This window comes from Necator americanus, chromosome I (genome assembly GCF_031761385.1).
Source record: "Necator americanus strain Aroian chromosome I, whole genome shotgun sequence".
NCBI lineage: Eukaryota > Metazoa > Nematoda > Chromadorea > Rhabditida > Ancylostomatidae > Necator > Necator americanus.
The window spans coordinates 657,535-678,916 of record NC_087371.1 but is presented as its reverse complement, the minus strand read 5'-3'; the positions used below and the strand labels follow the sequence as shown (position 1 = coordinate 678,916).

The 21,382-nt window shown below is 42.2% G+C and overlaps 2 protein-coding genes across 5 annotated transcripts in view; one reads left to right on the top strand and one right to left on the bottom strand.

The window, feature by feature from the left end:
* Positions 1-14,560, top strand: part of RB195_004075 (uncharacterized protein) — a gene marked incomplete at both ends in the record, with an annotated part of 28,907 nt that extends 14,347 nt beyond the window's left edge. For 2 of the 3 annotated variants that reach the window (XM_064178603.1, XM_064178602.1), the window contains 52 exons: positions 29-111; positions 545-638; positions 739-821; positions 879-1,026; positions 1,330-1,424; positions 2,367-2,494; positions 2,634-2,732; positions 2,963-3,076; positions 3,138-3,321; positions 3,420-3,508; positions 3,558-3,679; positions 4,215-4,348; positions 4,417-4,498; positions 4,570-4,672; positions 4,747-4,883; positions 4,940-5,054; positions 5,118-5,265; positions 5,770-5,947; positions 6,009-6,088; positions 6,615-6,754; positions 6,828-6,953; positions 7,024-7,132; positions 7,208-7,326; positions 7,659-7,854; positions 7,911-7,980; positions 8,044-8,175; positions 8,244-8,353; positions 8,417-8,523; positions 8,582-8,710; positions 8,767-8,898; positions 9,518-9,656; positions 9,725-9,810; positions 9,877-10,020; positions 10,076-10,219; positions 10,832-10,964; positions 11,036-11,166; positions 11,450-11,590; positions 11,681-11,799; positions 11,854-11,969; positions 12,185-12,333; positions 12,433-12,564; positions 12,620-12,740; positions 12,805-12,874; positions 12,960-13,058; positions 13,115-13,206; positions 13,267-13,442; positions 13,501-13,557; positions 13,615-13,697; positions 13,756-13,852; positions 14,056-14,148; positions 14,231-14,309; positions 14,389-14,560. In XM_064178603.1, coding sequence (XP_064033046.1) covers positions 29-111; positions 545-638; positions 739-821; positions 879-1,026; positions 1,330-1,424; positions 2,367-2,494; positions 2,634-2,732; positions 2,963-3,076; positions 3,138-3,321; positions 3,420-3,508; positions 3,558-3,679; positions 4,215-4,348; positions 4,417-4,498; positions 4,570-4,672; positions 4,747-4,883; positions 4,940-5,054; positions 5,118-5,265; positions 5,770-5,947; positions 6,009-6,088; positions 6,615-6,754; positions 6,828-6,953; positions 7,024-7,132; positions 7,208-7,326; positions 7,659-7,854; positions 7,911-7,980; positions 8,044-8,175; positions 8,244-8,353; positions 8,417-8,523; positions 8,582-8,710; positions 8,767-8,898; positions 9,518-9,656; positions 9,725-9,810; positions 9,877-10,020; positions 10,076-10,219; positions 10,832-10,964; positions 11,036-11,166; positions 11,450-11,590; positions 11,681-11,799; positions 11,854-11,969; positions 12,185-12,333; positions 12,433-12,564; positions 12,620-12,740; positions 12,805-12,874; positions 12,960-13,058; positions 13,115-13,206; positions 13,267-13,442; positions 13,501-13,557; positions 13,615-13,697; positions 13,756-13,852; positions 14,056-14,148; positions 14,231-14,309; positions 14,389-14,560 — 6,159 coding nt within the window. Of the gene's footprint in view, positions 1-28; positions 112-544; positions 639-738; positions 822-878; positions 1,027-1,329; positions 1,425-2,366; positions 2,495-2,633; positions 2,733-2,962; positions 3,077-3,137; positions 3,322-3,419; positions 3,509-3,557; positions 3,680-4,214; positions 4,349-4,416; positions 4,499-4,569; positions 4,673-4,746; positions 4,884-4,939; positions 5,055-5,117; positions 5,266-5,769; positions 5,948-6,008; positions 6,089-6,614; positions 6,755-6,827; positions 6,954-7,023; positions 7,133-7,207; positions 7,327-7,658; positions 7,855-7,910; positions 7,981-8,043; positions 8,176-8,243; positions 8,354-8,416; positions 8,524-8,581; positions 8,711-8,766; positions 8,899-9,517; positions 9,657-9,724; positions 9,811-9,876; positions 10,021-10,075; positions 10,220-10,831; positions 10,965-11,035; positions 11,167-11,449; positions 11,591-11,680; positions 11,800-11,853; positions 11,970-12,184; positions 12,334-12,432; positions 12,565-12,619; positions 12,741-12,804; positions 12,875-12,959; positions 13,059-13,114; positions 13,207-13,266; positions 13,443-13,500; positions 13,698-13,755; positions 13,853-14,055; positions 14,149-14,230; positions 14,310-14,388 lie in introns of all 3 variants that reach the window. The other variant, XM_064178601.1, reaches the window with a different exon arrangement.
* Positions 14,561-15,036: 476 nt separating this feature from the next.
* On the bottom strand, positions 15,037-18,588 carry RB195_004074 (uncharacterized protein; the record flags this gene model as incomplete). Of its 2 annotated transcripts, XM_064178572.1 has the most annotated exons (10): positions 15,037-15,139; positions 15,207-15,295; positions 15,833-16,000; positions 16,058-16,157; positions 16,229-16,363; positions 16,820-16,895; positions 17,819-17,885; positions 17,929-17,933; positions 18,058-18,126; positions 18,429-18,588. In XM_064178572.1, 10 exons carry the CDS (start codon positions 18,586-18,588, stop codon positions 15,037-15,039), a joined length of 972 nt encoding a protein of 323 aa, XP_064033044.1. The 2 variants fall into 2 exon arrangements, with proteins under 2 accessions (XP_064033044.1, XP_013298887.2); XM_013443433.2 differs by lacking the exon at positions 18,429-18,588 and having other exon boundaries at positions 17,819-17,933; positions 18,058-18,117.
* Positions 18,589-21,382: the final 2,794 nt, after the last annotated feature.

The following is a 21,382-nucleotide window of genomic DNA, read 5'->3' as shown; positions in this document are numbered from 1 at the left end:
TACACTCCGATAATAGTTCAATATTTAGGTTGCCAAAATCGACGGATCTATGCGCACTACAGTGATTAAGGGCGATATTCACAATCCTCGTGATATCGTTGTCGATCCTAGGTTCGTCCTTATTTTTTTGCTATGCTCCATTACTGTTTACGGTGTGATTTTACCGGTTTCTTCTTCTTTATGACTGTGGTTATTCTAGCACACACTTTCCTACTAATCTAATCTTAGCCATCTAAATTACTTATGTAGTTAAGTTCTGCTGTCACCAATTAATTAATTATGCAATTCTGCGCGGAATCAGATTCTCCAAAGAATTTTGTATTACTTTTTTTTTCTTGAACTCCCACATGAAAGAAATGACCTATAGGAAATATCTGCAGGGGTACAAAAAATGTACAAATGAAGCTTATTGACACGCACCGTCAATAAGTTAAATGCAACTCATTGCGAGTCTGGATTTACCTCCTACCACTTTTTTCAAACATTAGAGAGGTCTTACATTACCTTATTTGTTGGTTGTGCAACATAAACTGTGTCTTTTAAGGCAGGGACTCATGTTTTGGACCGACTGGCAGGAAGAAAATCCACGTATAGAGCGAGCCACAATGGCTGGTAAAAGACGTACTGTTATTTTCAAGGTTTGTTGGTTTTCTTCCAAGCTTCTGAACGGAGTGTGCGAAGCAAGCCCTAATTTCCAAAATTTCATTAATCAGTACCATTTGCACTGAAACTGTTTAGGTGTCTACGATCATTAATGCAGGATGGCCAAATGGTTTGGTATGCGATATCATTGCGAAGAGGATCTATTGGGTGGACGCCAAGTAAACTATTCCGTCTATCATTCTATCCATTCTACCAACTCATGAACAATTTTCAAGGTCCGATACGGTGCACACGGTAACGTACGACGGTAGTGATCATGTGGAAGTGCTGAGAGATCACGTGTTTTCAACACACCCATTCTCAGTAGATATATTCGAAAATCATGTCTATTGGACGGATTGGAGGATTAATGCGATAGTACGGGTGAGCATTACTGTTTCATTTATCTTACTCAACTGCCACCCAGTTTCTTTAAGATTTTTCTGTTTGTTCTTTTCTTGCGTCTTTTGCAGTGCTCTCATAAGAATTTCTATTCATGTCAGTCGCTATTTTCCTTTACGACACATTTACTCTTGCAATAGATGGGTTTAAACCACTTTTCTACCATTCTTCTCGCTCACTTGTTGCCGACATCTTTTTGCTCTTTGGTTTCCTTTATCGTGTGCTATCAAATAAGGAACGTATTGCCTATTTATTTCTAAATCTAGTTTTCACATAGCTATTAAGGCCAACAAATGGAACGGCTCTTCCATAGCAGCTGTTTTCCATACTCCTATACGTCCATTCTATGTGAAGGTCGTACACCGTAGTAAGCAGCCCAGGTAGGCATCTATTCGTGGAACGAAGTTGATTACGTACATCCTTTTTATTCGAGATCATTATGAAGAATTTTTGAAAAAAATATGACGGGAATCAAAGGTTTAAACCTGGTTCTTAGTTCTGCTACTTTATGAATGATACATGTTGAAACCGGTCACAACGACATGAACCTAAAGTTGCGTAAGTGGCTGCACTCGAAGCGGTGCAGCGAAGCTAGCGGTTGGGACCGAGATCGGACCATCGCGAATTGCAACAATGAGTGATGCTAGCAAAGTTTCTTTGATTTTAACCGCTCTGCACCACCGTACCGCTTGGAGCGCGAACGCTCACGCAACTGCACTGGGCTTAATGTCGTTTTGACCCGACTATGACTGAGTTCACGTTGTTAAATACGAAACCAACAACGCCGCCGACATTTTCTGTACAGGTGACGCGCCTTTAATTATGTCGAGCCACTTAAGCAATTAGATTAGTAAGATAACGTACGGTAATGGAATGAGACAAAGGTAGATGACGTCAAACGTGTAGAGGGTAAATGAGCGAATGAACCTGGTCGAAATTTCTGGGATCTTGTTTACCTTCGAGATATTAAAGAACAGAATACTAGCTGCCTCCTCATCCCGGCAATTTTTCGAAAATGTGAGAAAACATGTTGAGAATGTTGCATGAAGTTTTGCAACTTCAGTAGCGTTCAACCCCTTGGATCCCAACGTTATAATTCTTGATGTTGATGCGATTTATTTCTGCCTATTTAAAATGGATAAATTTTCATAGCTGCTGTACCATTCGAAGTGTATTACGACTAAATCTTGCCTTAAACCGAGCAAAAAAAGAATGTTGCGGGAGTTCAAGGGGCGCCGCAACTTTTACAGGAGTCATAACGTATTTTTTTTTCGATCCCACCATTCTTCTATTAGTAAAGTAATTCGATCCGGAAATTCTAGGACGTTACGGAATCCATGTGCTAAAAGCAACTGTTCCCACTTGTGCTTAATCGACGGATCAGAAGAATATTCATGCCAATGCCCACATTTTATGAGGCTAAAAAATGGAAGCAGCTCCACATGTGAAGGTGTGCGAATATTTTAAATTTCTTATACCATAAGGATTTTGCCGCAGCTTGCGATTAAATGGTAGCCTGAACTGGTTTACCTACCCTATTTTTTGGTTTAGTGCTTCATATCAGTCTTTTATCGATTGGTGTTGTTTAGAAGTGAAATCTGCTCTATTGTTATCCACAAAGAATACCATATACGGTGCTAATGTTGCCTCAGCCAGCAGCATAATATTCGCTGCCACTGGATTCCAAGGTTGGTTGCCAAAAATTCTCTGCACATCATGGAAGTGAACATTTGTTGACCAGACCATCATCTGAAATAAATAGTATAGTATGTCTTGTATCTAACGTCATCGTAGTTGCGTGAACTCTCTTCTTTATTTTAAGTGAGGTGTCAATACACCTTTTTTGAATATTACTGTTTAGTCTGTATAGAGATAGCAAGTTCTTTACTTTACACTTTACTTTGTGGCAGATTTTCAGATATCAGAGCAATTGGAGCAAGCAATGACCAGATATTTCTTTACGACGCATTTGATGACATACTTTGGAAGTATAGCACAGCCGACAGAGAAAAGCGTACAGTGCTCACCGGCGGTAAGAGAGTCAACAGGTTACACGTGCAGAATTTTCTGGGATAGCTCTGATATTTTTTCAGGCCTATCTGACTGCTATGGCATCGCATTGGATACGCTGTCAGGCGCAATTTATTACACAAGTTCTTCTGAAGAAAAAGCGACCATCTTTGTCGCGAATGATGGCATTCGACGATCAATAATTGATTCATCGAGCAGTAAAGAGCTTAGAAAACCGAAATATCTGGTATTTCTGGAGAACTCTGCGTGAGTTTATTTGGATTGTTCTGGTGCCAGTGTCAGATACATTTGCGTGTGTTTGACTTATCAGTACAGATCCTTTGTAACAAGTCATTTTACTTTAGTACATTGCTGTGGCTAGATGTCGGCTACGTACCGGCAGTCTTTTTTTCATCGAAAGGAGATGGCACCAAGCTAACACGAATAGATACAGGTGGACTCCTTCCTGACTGCAGACTTGTTGAAGAAGTCGATTTGTTCAGACTCCTTTGATGAATTACTCGATGATGTTACTGCTATGACTTATGACAAACAAGGAAACCGTGTACTCTGGGTGACGACTCGAAAATCGTTAGTAATGCAAATGAACGTTAAAACTTGGAAGGTATGTTGTCCAAGAATTACGTCTGGCTGTTGAACTAAAAAAAAATGTGGTTGTCTGGAAGAGTGCTCATGAGTTTTAAAGGCATCACCCCACGAATCTGAGGTGGTGGGGATTTCAGGTAGAGTATTCGTATACGGGATGGGAGACTACGGAGAGGGAGGTGATTCCGTCCATTTCTTGCTAATTGCCGTAAAAAACGGTCCGGAAGATACGGCTTCATTCGTTTTGGCGCACCATTTTGTACAAGAGGTTCGATTGGAGCGCGCCAGTCTTGTGCGGCGCCGCATCTTCCGGGCCGTTTTTCATGGCAATTAGGAAGAAATGAACGGAATCACTCTTCTCTTCATAATCTACGATCCCGTATACGAATACTCCACCTGAAATCTGCACCACCTCAGATTCGTGGGGTGATGCCTTTAATGTACAATGTTGGTAGCAGATGCTTGTTGAGCGATTTTCCTAAATATACTGTTAATAGTTAAGGCTTGATTCGTACGTCTAATAGTTTAAGTTCAGTTCAACTTCACTATTTTAGGTGACTCCGTTCGTGTTCGCTAATGATAGCAGCATAAACGCGCTGGCTGTGGATCAATGGACTGGCGACGTGTTCCTAATGGTTGATAATGTCCTGGTGAAAAAGAAGTATCGATCAAATACTACTGACATATGGTTGGCCCTAAGGGAATACAGCGTTTCGTACTATTTATTTGTATAGTTTTTATTATTCCCGTTCTCAGGACTAGTGAAAACGTGACGAAATTGTCCCCGAGAGATCCATTCCGAATGGCAGCTATTATGGATCGAACTGCAGCACCTAAGGTGAGTTTCATGACATCGACATTTCCCTGTATTCCATGCTAATGAAACACAATTAACCCATATATTCTTAGTGCGGGTTGAAAACCTGTAAGCAGTTATGTGTGAGGTCAGCTAAAACTCAGTATCAGTGTCTATGCCCCCAAGGATACGTCATGAAAGGAGGAAACTGTGAAGGTTGCTCATTCATTCGTTCCGTCCTATCATTCAATCATACTTTCATTCATTTATTTGTTCATTCATTCTTCTAGTTTCTTCGGAAACGCTACTCATAGCTGGTGATAAATTCTTCGCGACAGCTAATGGCGCTACTTCGACATTCCTTTTTCATCCAGCGGTTGCCTACAAACAGTGGAGGAAAATAGCAGTTGACCTCAGTAACGAACTAGTAGGTGCCACTTTAATGACTTACTCTATCTGTAAATAACCTTACTTATGTTAAAGGCCTACTTACTATCGGATTTCGAACTATGGGTGACTCATTTGAATGGATCCTTTGCGGATCGTGTTTTGAGCAGTGAGGACACCCTTACGGCGGTTACAGTTGATAGTGTGTCAGGTTTGTTTTGAAACTTAATATTCTGCCGCATTCTAAGCCCAGCCATAACCTGTGTGCATTCAGGAAATGTGATCCTTGGCACCGAAATTGGAAGACGAACCGGCGAACTGATTCTTCTCGACCCTAAACGTGTTAAGGAGGACATGAGAGTCCGTTTATTAGTAGAAAACGAAGGATTAATCAGACATTTGGAAGTTGACCCTTTGAGAGGGTGAGTAGTTCCGGGAAAAAGACGAAAACGAAAAGCTTACCGTTCTTTTTTCATGCTACACACGGTTTCGCATTACCGCAACACAGAATTGATGTCATATTTTGGTCACACCGGTTACCGTAACCATGGTTATGCTTCGATTGGTTTCGAACACTTTCGGTGCACTTTGTTAGTTAATCTGGGAAACATTTTTACAGCATCGGGTCACTAGACCACAATCCTGTAAACCTGGTTGTGATTTTTGTAATAAGTGCCTAATTCTCGCTAGCAGTTATTCTTCTTATGTTTCATCCTTTTGTCTCTTTACTTTCTGCTAGTATTTTTTCTTTATTGGCTGCATTAATTTATAATTCCTCATTCTTCGCATACTTTACCTTTGGTTCATATCCCCTTGGGCTCTATTTTTGAGGTTTTTTTTCTACTGGCCTTTCTAATGTTCCTTTTATTTTCTTCATCTCCAATCTTCTGCAGAACCTTTTTATGTCGCACTGTAATGGTTTTCAGGTATATTTTCTGGTCCCGAGGGTGCATCAAAAAGGCCAAATATGATGGTACCAACATCACATGTCTTGTCAATACCACGATTAATCAATTTACTCTGGATCCACTGATGCCGAGGCTTTGTTACCTGGAAAAGTCTGGTGAAATACGTTGTGTGGACTACGACGGGTTGGATAATCAGGTATGCTTCTAATTACTGAAGTTTCCAGAATTATTCGTCAAGCTATATGAGTATTGATTAGGTGGTGGCATTCTTCTCTGTAGTCGACATGGTTCAGTCTGAGATGGTTATCGGCAACGAAAAACTTTATTTAGTGCAGAGGTGAGTTCCTAGTTTTTTTTCTCTCATCTCAGGTGCTTCGTACCGATTCTAGGAGAGTTGTGTCGACTTGTAAACTTTAGCCTATAATTTTGACGTCTAACATAGTTTAATAATTTTTACTGTGATGCAAAGAGCGTGGGTTACTAGAAAGTCCTGCACTCTCCGCTTTTCATAGTGTTTTCTTCTATTTCGGATACTCGATGATAATTGATGATGAGTCCGTTGGACTTCACGTCTCAATACTCTTTATGCTACTGGATGTTGCATTTTTAATTTATTACTCGTTTTTTTAAATGTTAATTAGACACGACACTTTACAAAAATATATTGGACGACGTTAAAAGCTATATTTTTGCACAACCAAGCACAAGAATGACACTTGATGCATCCTACGAATAAGCCAAATCGAAATAAAGTAGAAGGCTAAATTTATGAAGAAGTAAACAGTTCCCAAACTAGTTATAGTTGGATGTTTGTTGCATGAGGTAGAGTGGCAGAGTGTGCTAGTTTTTTTTTTTTTTTTTAGAAAACGAAGCGCTTCGAACCTTCTTCTCGTAACAGAATACAAACGTGAAGCAACCGGAAATTTCACAGAAGTATTTTCCTACAACACCACGACAACGCTAAGATTCCGCGCAGTAGCCGTTTACACTTGGAAGCCTATCGGTTTGACCTATTCTACTCTTCTTCTTGGCTGTCGAATATTTACTATCACGGTAAATTTTTACTTTCTTTATAGATAGTAATTTATCCGAATGTTCCAAGAACAATGGTGGTTGTTCTCATTTTTGCGTCTCTACCTCACAGGAAAATTCTGGCTGCCTATGCGCTCACGCGTTGCTCCAACCTAATGGGTCGTGTACCAGTAAGCAATCCATAGTCTTAGAGTTTCTCCGGAACTTTGGTGAAGTTCTGCGGCGGGTTTTTACTTTCAGCGAATCCATCCTTCATTTCGTATTCCTACGGAGGGGTTGTGGATTTCCTCAGCATTGCACCGAATACTACAGTACCTCGTGGCTCTCTTCGGTTTCCAGACATACCTAGGTATTTAACACTGCTCATGCTTCCTCGCTTATGGTGTTGAGCAAACATTGAGCTGATTATTTGTACTCTTTGTAGAGGTGTCACTGTGATAGAATCGGATCCAGACCGTAATCAGCTGATCTTGGTGGACCGTGCTTCGAATCGTATTATTGTTTTCCGGTTCTCGTCAAACGACTGGTATTCTGTGGCAGATGGTGGGTGAGCGAAGAAGAATTATGTCTGCTGTGTTGTGTTTTGTTCTCGCTGTATTCTTTTGATGGAATTCGTAGAATGTTCGTATTAAGAAAACTTTTTCCGTTTTATTGGCTTTTTTTAGTGGAAAGTAGGGACGCGAGGTGTTCCGGAAATGTCAAGAGTCGCTTCCATGCTGCACTTAGTCATTTTGGTAATTAGCTGTGGCGCGTCTTTCCATATACCGCTGTTTGTAGCGCACGGTTATACCGTAACACACGCCCTCTTATGCGTAGTAGTTGCTTACCGCTACCATTACAGTCACCATGTTCAAATTATTTGACGATGTTTTCAGAAGTGGGCGAAGTTGAGGGAATCTCTCTGGATGTCATCAATCGTGAGCTCTATTACACCCGCTCAAATCCGCCCTCTATATGGCGACTAAGTATGTCCGCTGATGATCCGTCCAGCTATCCAGTCGTTCCAACGCGTGTCGCATTCCTGGGACAAGGCAATAAACCCAAGGATATCGTAGTTCATTCCTGTAGAATGTGAGTAATAAGTTATTTGACATGAATCAGGTTAAATCGAACAACTGTACTTTTAGGTTGATCTTCTTCACAAATTCTGGTACAATCCCGTCTATAGAGAGAATGTATTATAGTGGGTACAGAAGGGTGAGTTGGTGATGTCGATTGCAGAGCTTCTGTGAAGATTTCTCGGTGACTATGACGCTCCAGGAACGCATCATCGAGGACGAAATCATCGGCGAATCGCGCATATCAATCGACTACACAGCAGAGAAACTGTATTTTGCGGAAATCAACTCGGCAAAAATCTACAGAGTGGATTTTGACGGAAAGCACAAAGAAGTTAGTGGACGTTCGTTGGATAGTGACAGTTCTATCCGTTCTATATACTCAGCTAGGAGTTTTGACAGGTGGTCATACCTGGGACTCAAAACCGAACTCACCCTCGTCGTCCGTTCGCACTTGCCGTGTACGATGATTGGCTGATCTACAGTAACATTGGATCGTATGTTTCCACACTGTATGTTCCACATATGTGAAAGCTATGTTATGAGGATAAAAAGATAGAGAGAAAATCTTTCAGCGCATTAGTCATGGTGGACAAAATTGATGGACTAGGTGAACGTGTGGTAGCCGAAACCTCAACACCGGTACAATACATAGCCATATCGGCAAAAAATTTCAGAAAATGTGAGAATCAGGAGTTTTTTTTCTTATTGCATGCAAATAATTCGCATTAATTTCATAGGTCCCGCGAACGCATGCGCGTCATTGCGGTGCAGTGACGAATGTCGCTTGAGCGCGCAGGGTGAGCCACACTGCACCTGTTATGGCGAGCGTAAACTTGAAGCGGATAATACAACGTGCACTGGAAGTGGTAGGCTCCACAATCATATCTTATGCTTATTAATTTTTCTTTAGTGGATTTTCCAGAATTCGCCACGAAATCGTGTGCGGAGAACGAGTTCTTGTGCAAACTCGACCGAAAATGCATACCTTACGAAGAGACATGCGATAGATACCCGGATTGTGCGCATGCAGAAGACGAGAATGTGGATATCTGTAGTAGGTTTTATATGATTCGTATAAATTTCAAAGAGAATAAGTGAGTTTGAACTTATTAGACATCTTTTTTCCTATGCGTTATTTATCCTATATTTTCTACTTCATGTTTAGTTATCTGCAGTTAACAATGCTCCACTATGATTTATAATTAAGCGCATGATTGAGTACATCCATGCACACGCTCCAGACCGGTGAACGAGTAGTGGTTGGCCTCAATTTTTTTTTACGAGATTACTTAATTTCATATGGGAGAACTATGTTAGTTGGAAAGGAAAGTAAAAAAATCCATTAGTAGGCCCTAAAATGCGCTAAACAACATGTAAACTACGGGAACTCTCACGCACATACAGTGACTTCAAGTCAGTTTTGAAAAGTAATGGGGCTAAGCAATGAATTTGTTTTACGGGCTAGAGATTGTGATGATTAAAAGCATGAAGAGCATACTAGTGAGGTGAGAACAAAATACGAGATGTTATCTTTTACAATAATTAAATGAATCGATTAAATAACCTACTGAAAATAGTGGTTATTTTAAAAAATCATCCCTTAGTGATTAGTTTGATATAAAGCAGTTAAACGCGTACGAGAAAAAACGTGCACTTTTTTATTGCCTTTTCAGGTAAGCGCACATGTCGCCCCGGATATTTTAACTGTGGAAGCGGCCTTTGTGTTTCACTGTCGAAAAAATGTGATCGCAACAATGACTGTCTCAATTTCGCCGATGAAATCGATTGTGAATGCAATGAAAATGAATTCAGGTGTATAGTTAGTTAGTCAGATTACCCTTAAAATTTAATTGGCTTAATTAATTCTCTTGGTTGGATAGATGTGAGTCTGGAATCTGCATAAGTGCTAACCTCACGTGTGACTTCAAGCCCGACTGTAATGACGCTAGCGACGAAAAAAATTGTCGTAAGTCCGCAAAATTTAAAAATATGGAGCTTTTACTACCCTACAAATAAATAATTATTCATTAAGCCCCTCGGAACTGTTCGAATACCACGGAGTTTGATGTGCCAGGATTAGTGAACTGTGAGGGAACAACACAATGTATTCTTCCGCAGTGGAAATGCGATGGTTCGAATGATTGCTGGGATAACTCGGACGAAAAAGACTGCTCAGGTGCTGATCTTTCGGCCTGCTCCAGGAACCTACGATGATTTGTTCCTTTGTTCAGAAATTGTACTACCCATACTTCCTGGGTTGCGACCCTGCTCCTCGGACGAGTTCACTTGTGGTCGAACAAGGTCGTGTCTTCCACGTGGGTGGGTCTGTGACGGACAGAAAGACTGTGCGGACGGCAGCGATGAGATGGACTGTGGTGAGATCGCAGAGCATTGGCTCAGAGATTATTACCAGTAGAGCAGAACGAAATGAGTGTGGAACGAGGGAAAGTCATGATAGTGGCATCAGTAGGGATTTTCATGGTTCTTGCAGATTGTTGTCGCCTTCGCACTCATTTTCAGTGCAGAAAGTAAATTAAATGGTTGCATTCCCATTCCGTTCTTATGGTTCATAAGTCGTCTGCATTAAATTTTACATTTTTACTCGATCCCACTACTGCTTTGCTGATTTTGCACCAAATTTTGAAAACCAATTCTTCACCTTTGCTCTCGCTTCTTTTGGTTCATTCACTATCACTACTTTTAAAATGTACGTTCTGGCGTACATTGATTTGATGTTTTGATGCGTAGTTAAAGCTGTGGTTCTTCTTTATATTTACCTACTTTTTTTCTTTGCCTGATTTTTGGTTGTTTTTTTTCACTTTTTTTCTCTATTGCAACTCGCTTAGTATCGTCGATACGATTCATAGCCTTTTGAATAACATTAGTTTTGAAGCTGCTTTCATTTTTTGTAGTAATAATATTTATAATCTCTTAAATCCGTATAATTCGAATTTCCAAGCATTTCCCTATTACCGGTGCTATTTTAGTGAATTTTTGTCGGATTGGTGTGGAATATACCTGCATTACTGGCGACTGCATTCATATCGATAAAAAATGCAATGGAGTAAGGGATTGCCCTCACGGGGAAGACGAGAAAGACTGCGTGAAGCTGGGACATGAGTTGGGTATACTTCATCACCACTTTTCCCCTCATGCGCTTGCACAAAATCCCCAAAATACGCATATTGCAGTGACTGCAACAACGGTTCGTTCCAATGTCGCAATGGTCGCTGCATCAGTGCCGGATGGGTTTGTGATGGCACCGACGACTGCGCAGATGCGACTGCGGACGAACTGAGCAGCGACGAGACTAACTGTACAGGTGAAAGCAGACCTCCTACTATAGACTCGTTGGCCGTCCACAATCACTGGGTCCCAATCTTCATCATTCTTCATCCGAAATATACACGGACACCGCGACTTCGTACTTCTTCTGTTGTCCATCCACCATACCTTGTGAATGATCACTCCTTTTGGAAATTTTTCGCTTACTTTCGCTGACATCCTGCCCATTCTCCCACACCGTTTCTCATTTATTTCTCAACGCATTGCAACATGCGTTGAGCATTCTTATCCATAATTTTAACTGAATGGTAGCATCGCAGATCTGACAGCGGCGTGCACATCGGACGAGTTCTTTTGTCGTCTGGTAGGGACAAGTTATCGCACTTGCCTGTCCATTGTTCACCAGTGCGACGGCTTCACTGATTGTGTTGGCGGAATTGACGAGAATCGCACGGAGTGTGGTGGGTATCGGGTGAAAATCTGTAATCGACTTTTTGTCTTAGCAGATGATAGGAGTGAACTAGGGAATAACTTGAATAAACTAATCACAGGCCGACCAGAACGATGTGGGGAGGCATCATTCCGTTGTCGCAACGGCCAGTGCATCCCTAGAGGCTGGATCTGTAATGGTCTAGCAGACTGCACTGACGAAAGCGACGAAAGCAAACAGGTGATTTTGATTGATCACCTAGTCACGATTATGAGGATTATTGGTTGATTTCAGTTGTGCTCGACTAGATACTCCGAATGCGCCTTGGATGAAGTGGCATGTGTAAAGGGAGAGCGAACATACTGTGTGTCGCAAGAGATCATTTGTGAGCGGAGCCATGATTGTGAGAAGTAGGTGTCGACCAGTGCGAGTTCGAGGTCATGCAGGAGTCTGTTCGGCTGCGATCTTTGTGCTCCTATTAGAAGCGAAAACTGCTGTTGTGAATTTACGAAGATGGCTACGGCGAGCTGCTGTAGGTAAACTCGCCGCAGCAAAAACTATTAGGAAACAGTTACAGTAAATAACCCTTTTCATTACAACAAAAATAAAAATTATCTTCTTTCAGTCTGAGATATTTCACGGAAACAATGTGTGGCGTGAATGAGTGCGAGTTCGACCTCTGTGAAGAACAGTGTGTTGACCTGCCGTTTGCGTACCGATGTGAATGCAAGCCACCAAAGCTTGTTGATCCTAAGAATCCAGCCAGATGCATAAGTTTGCTTTTTTTTCTAGCTTTTTTTTTCTCAGTTTTTGTTCTTTGTTCGAGATTTCACAGCCTGACCGACTTCTGCCAGTCACAATTCTTCGTTGCAGTGGGTGATCAGTGTTCATTGTCGAACTGCTCCCAATTTTGCATCGAGAAAGGCAATGGCGGCTACGAATGTGCATGCGGGAGCGGTTATTTGCTGGAAGCGGATAAGCACGGCTGCAAGTTGAAGTCTAGACGTGAGCATGGTGTCGTAACAAAAATCTTTAACGAATGTTGAGCCTTCTTTTTCAGTAGTACCACCTATGTTGGTGTCGATCGCAAGCGACACAATTCGAATGAATTCATTGAGAGATTCCACTCAAACGTTACCAATAAATACTTCGTCGGGAAGAGTGCTCGCCTATAGCCCGAGGTGAACAGTAAATCCTTACTTCATGTAGTGATGTTGCACATTCGGCTGTTCAAATTAATCATAGATCACCTTCCTTCTACTGGATCGATGACAGTGAGATGGTAGGACGTACCTTTACCAATGGCACTACCGTGGTCGGTTTTTACTTGGAACTCCCTTACAATCTTCTGCTTGAGCTCATTCATTACTTATATGTACCATCTAAATACAGTTCTCCAGATACTTCGCTCTGCGTCCGTGTACGATCCGGACGGTATAGCTGTGGATGAGATGTCCGGAAACATCTACTGGACGTCGAAATCCAGAAATGCTATCATGGTTTGTATCGGCGAGTGTGATTCGCAAGTTGCAACTAGCCAAAGGCGATATTGCAGATGTCAGATGAGAACAATGTCTACATCAAGACGGTCTATCGTCGAGGTCCAAGCGTTCTTCCATACGCATTGGCGATCGATAGTGCGCACAGGTGCTCATTCGATGTTTTTTGGACTACATCTCAGCAGGAGAGGAATTTTTTCCTATTCAGAACTATATTCTGGAGCGATGTTGGCAAAAAGCCAAGTTTGAATAGGATGTCAATCATTGACGACGATCGAGGAGTAGACGTTGTGTTGGATTCATCTCTGATAAGACCAACTGCTATGGCCGTAGATCCGTACGCCAGGAGGTTGTATTGGATCGACCAGGGCTTGAATTATCTAGGTAACTGGACTACTGTGATTATTTTACCTATCTTAACCTAAAATTCGTATATTCCCAGGTTTCTGCAGTTACGACGGTGCAAATCGACAAGTGCTTCAAAGAAAAATAAGCCGTGGTTTGTATGGTCTCGACATATTCGGTGATTTCCTGTACTTCTCAGATTTCACTAAAGGAACCGTCGAAAAAATGCACAAACTGTTTGGGAAGGACAGAAGCATTGTAGTTTCTGGATTCAGCCATCCCAAAGGCATACAGGTTTACTCATTGCTATATTTGTGAATTTTCACTTTTCCCCCAAAGAAATCTGTTTCAGATCGTGCATCCAGAAAAGTGGCCGAGAAAAAATGAAAACAATCCTTGTGAGAATAACAAGACATGTAGTCAGATATGCGTCCCAACTAATACCAGACGTGAGTTGCTTGCTGACGAGTGGGTCCCTTCACTGCTTGCATGGAAAATGGTAGTTGTTTGGTTGTGTAGAAATAAGCAGAGAGACCACAAAAACTAAACTTTTGCAGTTTTGCTGCTCATGAGAAAAGTTTTTTTTTTTTAAATTTTACTCGTGGACAGCTGGCAATTCTTGCTCGCGTAGTGCAAATAGCTTTTTTTTCAGAAGGATATCAATGCCTTTGTCGTGATGGTATGAGATATGAGGACGGAGCATGTGTGAGCCTGATTCAGGAACCGATGAGAACGCGAGATATAGGTAAATTTTAGAGAGTAATTTCTCAAGAGGGTTTAAAATTTTCTTCTTCTTCTATGCTTTCATTTCTTTTTTGATTTTTCAGAGTATGCGACAATTCGAAACTTTGTCATTGCATTGTTAATTACTTCTGCCCTGGTGATGCTGTTTTTCCACAAAAATCGGTGGGTATCCACGAATAATTAGTAAAATATTGATTAATTACTTTTTTTTTGTTTCTATACGTGATTTTCGTTGTTTCAGACTCTATATGATTTCCACACCTCCTACTAACTCCTCATCTTGGCTGGGTGGACAAGAACGATACCCACTGAATGATGTTACTCCGGATGGAGGTGTAGAAAACCCGGTGTTCGAGTCCAATGAGGACATATTAATGGGTCCAGAAGTCGCTGTGGACGAATTGGGCAGATAAGCGCGGACGATTTCTCGCTGCTATTACGGGATTTCACCCTTTGGGCCTCTGTGGTGATTCGATCTATCACGCGTACATAGATTCATAGACTCGAATTGTCGGATCCGCTCGGTTTGAGGATTCCTTTACTTCTGCGTGTCTCCCCATCCTCATCCAAGCATCGATCGGATCCATTCGTGAGCATCGTAATCGAGATGGTCACTGATCTCGGGTGTATTCTAGTTAGGATGTCGCTTTACAAGACGAAGCTCCATTTGTTGTGTAAATGTAAAATGTCTGGTAACAAACTTCTCTGCTTCTCTAACAATATCCATCCTTTAAAACTTCATTGCAGCCTTTTCAATTGCTCAATATGAACAAACCTTATCGTCAATGCAATAACAACATTTTGCCATATTTTAATAAAGATTTCTTGATACTTCTACTATACTTATGTATATTGACCGATACTGATACCTTATCGATCAGCACTGCCATTAGTTCCCGTTTTCGAGTAATTCCATCTGTGATTCGAAAATCACATCGTTCAACTTTTTCTGTAGTCGTAGCGATGCAGCGCGTGAGAACTCGTCCGAAACTCTAAAGCAATGGGGTGTTCTGCGTTTCCAGCACCGCGACATAAAACGTCAGAGTATTGACAGCGAACCTGCGCAATTGTGTGGCAACTATCGCTCCAAATAATTCGAATTCATCCTGTTGCGGTTGCGTGGTCAAAGTATGACGGCGGTGGTACGGCTGAAATTGTGTAGAGTACAATGAGGCAGGCATGAGTGGCAAAAATTGACAGCTGCCGTAGCCTTGTCAAAAAAAGTGACAGCAGGCAGCTTATATTAATGGCCAGTCCATCCCGTAATTTTTTACTGACCAACAAAATTATGGATGTGACTCTAATCGTTGATGCGAGAATTGTGAAACTCATGTATGCAGAGAAAAATAGGGAGCAAAAATGAACAGTTAATAAATTTAGCAACAGAGGAGTGGTGTAGGTACAAGCAAGACCGGATCATACGCTAAGGACGTTTATCATTTAGACGAATCGATGCTCACAACTTGTATCGTTAAAATATTGGCGAAAACAGCTTTAAAAAATAGAACGAGTTTTAAAGGCGGGCAAAGATAAAAGAAATTGGACATAATTTGATATAGAGTCCCATTAAGAATAGAAATATGAGGAGAATTGAGGTATGGGCGACTCTGGGTGACCGCGAGTGAGTATAAACCAACATTATGGTTCGCTTTTATCACGATGAAGGGCAGCGGAAAGCGACTCACCCGCTTCCTCCGTGGTTCCTCTTCTTCGTCCATAGAGTGCGAATAGGCCGTATTCGTTTTCGCAACGATATTATCCGAAGCTGTGGTGTCCGCAGCGGAAACCGGCGGTAACGCAGGCGACGGCGGCGAGTCGAGTTGTGTTGGCCCTTTCTCGGCGTTCGAGTAAGACTGAGAATACATTTTACGTTTCTGTATCGATACAGTAACCAAATTTACAAGACGTACCTGTGCAAATAACGAAAGCATCTGTTCTTCACTAGATGCTGCACTTTGATTGCTGCCATCGTACTGAATATGATGAAGTTCGTTTTTCACCAGATCCAGTCTAAACAACTTGTTGACGTTTTGATGATCCAGAAACGTAGAGATGTGATCTGCCCAGGAACGAAAACCTACCCATGATCCCTCTGCAATGCAGCAATATCAAATATTGGGTGATCGTTCGACAAACGCTTCGACTCTTTTTCATCCAAGAAGGATAGCATACGGTAGAACTTCCATGTAGGTTCTTTGAGTGGATCGTCTGTGTATCTATAAGTCTGTATATTATACATATTATATATTATATAAAATCAGTGGACAGTATGGTGAGACGAAGGATTCGTTGATTTCCAGGAAATGGTGTTCGTTTAGTGTCTGCCTTGCGTCGTCCTTAATTTCCCCCTCACTCTTCTCCTTCCGTCACACCCACTCGTTCAAGAAAGCGCCTATGTTCTACTTCGTTCTCATTAATAGTTTTCTTTTCGATTTTATTCTATTTTTATAGATTCTTTTATTCTAAACGGACCCATCCTACTTCATCGAACTACTGAACCACAGCAACCTACATTTTCTTTTTTTTACCTTAGTCTTCACTCAAGCCAGTCACTTAGTTTGATCTCTCTCACTCTCCTAAGCCTCATTCTCTCTCTGTTCTCACTCGTTCAGCGTTACCAAATTGTACCTACTGTAAAAAAGCGTCTATAGCAATATAGAATTTCAACCTACTTTCCTTCTGAGACCCATCTGAGTTTTCGTACAAATGTGTCCTTGAGGTTTTTCCATTGCGATCGTATGTCTTCAGCTAAAAATCGGTCGATAATTGTGTTTTCGGATCTAATCGGGAGAAAATAGGCGCGAAAAAATCAGCACTCAATCAAACCGTTTCGGGAAACAGCAGCTCTTGACCACCAACATGCTTGAAATTCAATTATAAAAGCGTCAAATGTGGTTGGAAGTGCAAGTAAACATAAAGGAAGAGCGGAGAAATAAGAGGAAAGGAGAGAGGGGAGGAAAATTGAGGAACGGCGAGTCATAGGAGAGCACATGAAACGGATAGACTAACAGTCAGGGGACAGGCGAATTGACAGAGAGGCACGCGAAGGTGCTATGAACTTCTCGTATACAAACAGAAGAAGGTGGACCATCTGACCAGTTTAGAAAATGCACGAAAAAAGAGAAAGAAAGGAGAAAGTGAGGGAAAAAAACAAAGAGAAGTTGTAAAAAAAGATAAGAAATTGTCGGGAAGAGGAATAAACCAGGAAAGAAATGACGAACAGACGATCACAGGCACGATTATACAGAGAAAGAAACGGAAAACTATTGCAGGAAAAAAACGTGAGCAGAGAGGTTAGCGTCTAAAACAGATATAAAGAGAAAAATGAGTGAAAAAGCAAGACACAGTATGAGGAAGGGAAATCAACTTAAAATATGGGAGAGTAGGCAAATTTAGAGCGCATAGGATAGAGAAGATGGCGAAACTGAATTAAGGAGTCCAGAGGAAGTGCAGGCGAGGACCCGGGACTCGCTTTGCATTAAAAGATGGACCGTATCGGTGGATCCAGAACGCAGAACGGGTTTCATTTTGCGATCAAATCGTGTTCGCATGCCAAAAAATCGCAGACGTATGGCGAGAACCGCGACCGACGCAGACAGAGGGAGGCCGAGCCGCTTCTTCCACAAACGGGGTGGGCGAGTGGATCGCCGTGCGTGCGTGCGTCACCTCACCTGTGTACTTTGTGCTCGACGGGAACGCCTCGTTCATCACGTTGGCGACTTCGGCGAACGCGGCCGCCTTGGCCGCTTTGATGTTTGAGTCGTTGATGGTCGTGTCCCACAGCACCTAAACAGAACTCCTCTGAGGCGACAATCTTTCTTTTCGTGAACACCGCTCCTTGCAGCCCTATCGCCGCTTGACAAAAAAAAGCGGAGAATTTAATCGCAGAACGAGAAAGCAAAAAACTGACCCGACGGCCTCGGACTTCCTGGATGAGGAACGTTCGGGATGGATCGGTCCATTGGGCCATGTGTGCACGCTGAAATAAGTAGTCGGAATTACTGTTAACAATTAGAGCCGACTTGGTGTAGTGGAGGTAGAAGTGGTTGACACAGTGAACATGAATCCGAATAAATCCCAAGGTGGACTTGGGGGAGAGCTTGACGTCACCCGCAGAACGTTTGAAATCGAAAGTAGAGCAAAAGTGCGGGATTTAAGAACGGACTAAAGTGGAAAGCTTCTACGACGAAGTCCAAACGATGCAAGCGTCAGGAGCGAGAAGCGCACCGTGTCCAGGTGCAGATCACTTGGAACCTGATCGAATCCACCGTAGAACCTCACCTAAGAAGAACGGTTGCGAGCCGACTGCCAGCAGAACGCAGCAGCGATCAATTCGTCGGCGGTGGCGGCCGCGATGGCGTGGCGACCGCGTCGCGCGACGACGGCGTCGCGGCGACGTCGTGCCTGTGTTCTGCACGCCGCAGACGCTCTTTCCGCCCATGTCTGTCGCGCTCCGTCGTCGCAACGCTATTTTCACGCTCGCTGGGCGGCGCCGTGTCGCCGGCGACATGAGCACACAACGACACACGGGCGCACCGTGCACGTTTTTGCACTTGGGCTATACGTGCACTGCTCAAAGGGTGTAAATAAGGGATAGAAAGGGCAATCGCGGAACTGGTTACTGTAATCGGTGAGCTGCTTCTACTATAGGGGCATTATGAGACGTAAACAAGGAAGACACAAACACAAACACATCGCCGCCGCGTGACGAAATGTCGAAGGAAACTATGGAAGGCTTAAGTGCTGAATATGCTATAAGAACTCTGTTAGTATCAAAACAGATTTCTGGAGATTTAACGGCGATGCGACTGAGCAGAAGATGTCGCCCTGTCCATGGAAACGTAGACGCAAAAAAGAAAATGTCAGATTTATTTGCAGGCTTTTTTGATCTTTCTAAAACTGTATGAAAAAATTATAATACGCTAGAGAAAGTTGCTTTTTCATGCTATACATGAGGTGAAGCCGAAGTGAGTTCGTCTTCGTTCAGGTAATTATTTTTTACGTCTACGAAATGCTGGAATCCGGCTGCACTGTTCGTCGAAATTTTTCCCGTTTTCTCGAGAATATAAGAGTTTGTCAAAGAAACCAAAGAAGATCGAGATTATTGGAAATAAGAACGGGAATTTTAAAGAGAAGGAAGTTCCATTGTGTTAAGGAGATCGTTAAAGTGAGTATTACTTAATATCGTTACTATATAAACTTCTGGAAAAATAGCATTGCTTAGGGATCCAAGGCGGACTTAGTCAGCTGCTTTTTCAGAACAATTTCTAAGTATAAAAAATTAAATACCCGAAAGTAAAACTTGCGCATCCAGCCAATAGTGAAAGACGTAGGTAACAGAGTAAAAGCGGCTACATTCGAAAATAAGAAAAAATAAGCTAGAAAACTTTGGAAATTAATAGAGCTTAACAAAAATACTAGGTGTTTAAACTAAAGCGTGGTTTCTCCGTAACTTCAGTAGATCTCAAGAACACACCTTTTACAATGTACCACTGAATTTGCAGAAATAGTGAAAGTAAATTGATATTGATGAAAAAAATGCGTTTAGGAAATGGGGGAATGTGAAAAGCGAAAATAAGAACGCAAAAATCGATTAAAGGTAGGATCAGCTAGGGTCAAAATAGCTTTCAAGCGCGATCGATATGAAAGGTCAAAGACATAGGTCAAATAGGAAGTTATTAAATTATTTGAGCGTGTTTGACTTCGGTACAAAATTAGAACCACTACAGAGTATCAAAAAAGAACTTTGAGCGATTACGTCTCATTGGATCACCCGCAGATTTAATCCTTTTTAGTTGCAGGAAAAATTCCAGAACTAAGAACTTCAATATATCATTTATCAGCTGCACAGCCTGTTTAATCCATTAGGGTACGGTGTGAGATGACATGGTCCACTACGATGTAGCGGACCACCAACCACTTCCTCCTCAATGTTCCGGTGGGTTCAGGTTCTTCCGGCGGATGGGTTGGGTTACATGACCTTTGGTCCACTGATGGCACGAGAGTTCTCCGCCCAGTCGCTTCGTTCACTTTCAGGGGAGGGAATTGTGGCGCTTGTTCGCCTGCGGGGAAAGAGGATCCGCCGTTGGTTGGGGGTCCATAGGAGCACTGATGACAGGAGAAGGTGCAAGCTGGTTTGCCAGCTTCAAAATGAGAATACCATGGTTTCTAGGAAATTTAACCCAGATTATTTCTACCCCTATAAAATACCCCGAAATATTTGGGATAACCATAGGAATGAAATGATATTAAAAATGGTCCGAAGCAAAAATGAATTTTGATAACAACGAGGCCCGCACCGTGTTGATCATTGACATATTGGCTGCTAGGCACGTTTTAGCGCAGTTCCATTCCTCGAGAGTAATCCTACCAGTGCAGTTTTGATATTTAAGGCGTCCTAAAGAAATATCCGAAGAAATAATTAAACAGTGTCGATACTTTAGAATTAAAGGCAGCACACCACGAATCTGACGTGATGAGGGAGACCGTTGGAAAAGCTAGAGATGAGGAATAGCCAGTCGGATCTGCCATGGCTCCGCTCATCTCTTCCTAATCGTGGTAAAAAACGGTATGGGAACCACTTTATTTTCTACGAGGAACGTTAGAACGCTCCTCGATGTACACGTTGTGCTCTTTTCAGCAATCTTTTCATTGGTTTCACTTGAACGGGCAGTCGAAGAGAACTCACTGGCTTTCGACCGCTGCGCAACTGCACGCGGCGCGTTGCAACCGAACTCGTCGTGAGAAATGGAACCTTTCATATCATTTTTTAGAATTAATCTAGCGATTATCGAGAGGTGAGCGGTACATCCCTGATCCCGCAATCTACAACCCCCATCTCAAGCATTTCCAGCGCTTTTCCTCACTACATTAGATTCGTGGTGTGGCGCCTTTAACCTCCTCCTAGAAAAAAAACTTTGAAAATCTCAGTTCAGTCCTAGATCTTCGTAAACTCATCGGCGAGGATTGAAGACTTGACTACCCGCTTGCTCAACGATAAGATTCACTGCGTTATTGGACTCCTTGTGTCGGTCTCAAACATTTGAGGATAAGGATTTACTAAGGAGCTCTGTCGGATGTTCCTAGTATTCAAAAAAAAACTACTCAATATTTATTTCATTATAAATGTTGGTATCTGATCCAGCGATGAAATTGCAACCATTTCAAAGCTGGTGCTCAGAATACATTCAGACTATGGAGACAGCTGCCTCAATGAGGTATGAATAGTGGAAAAG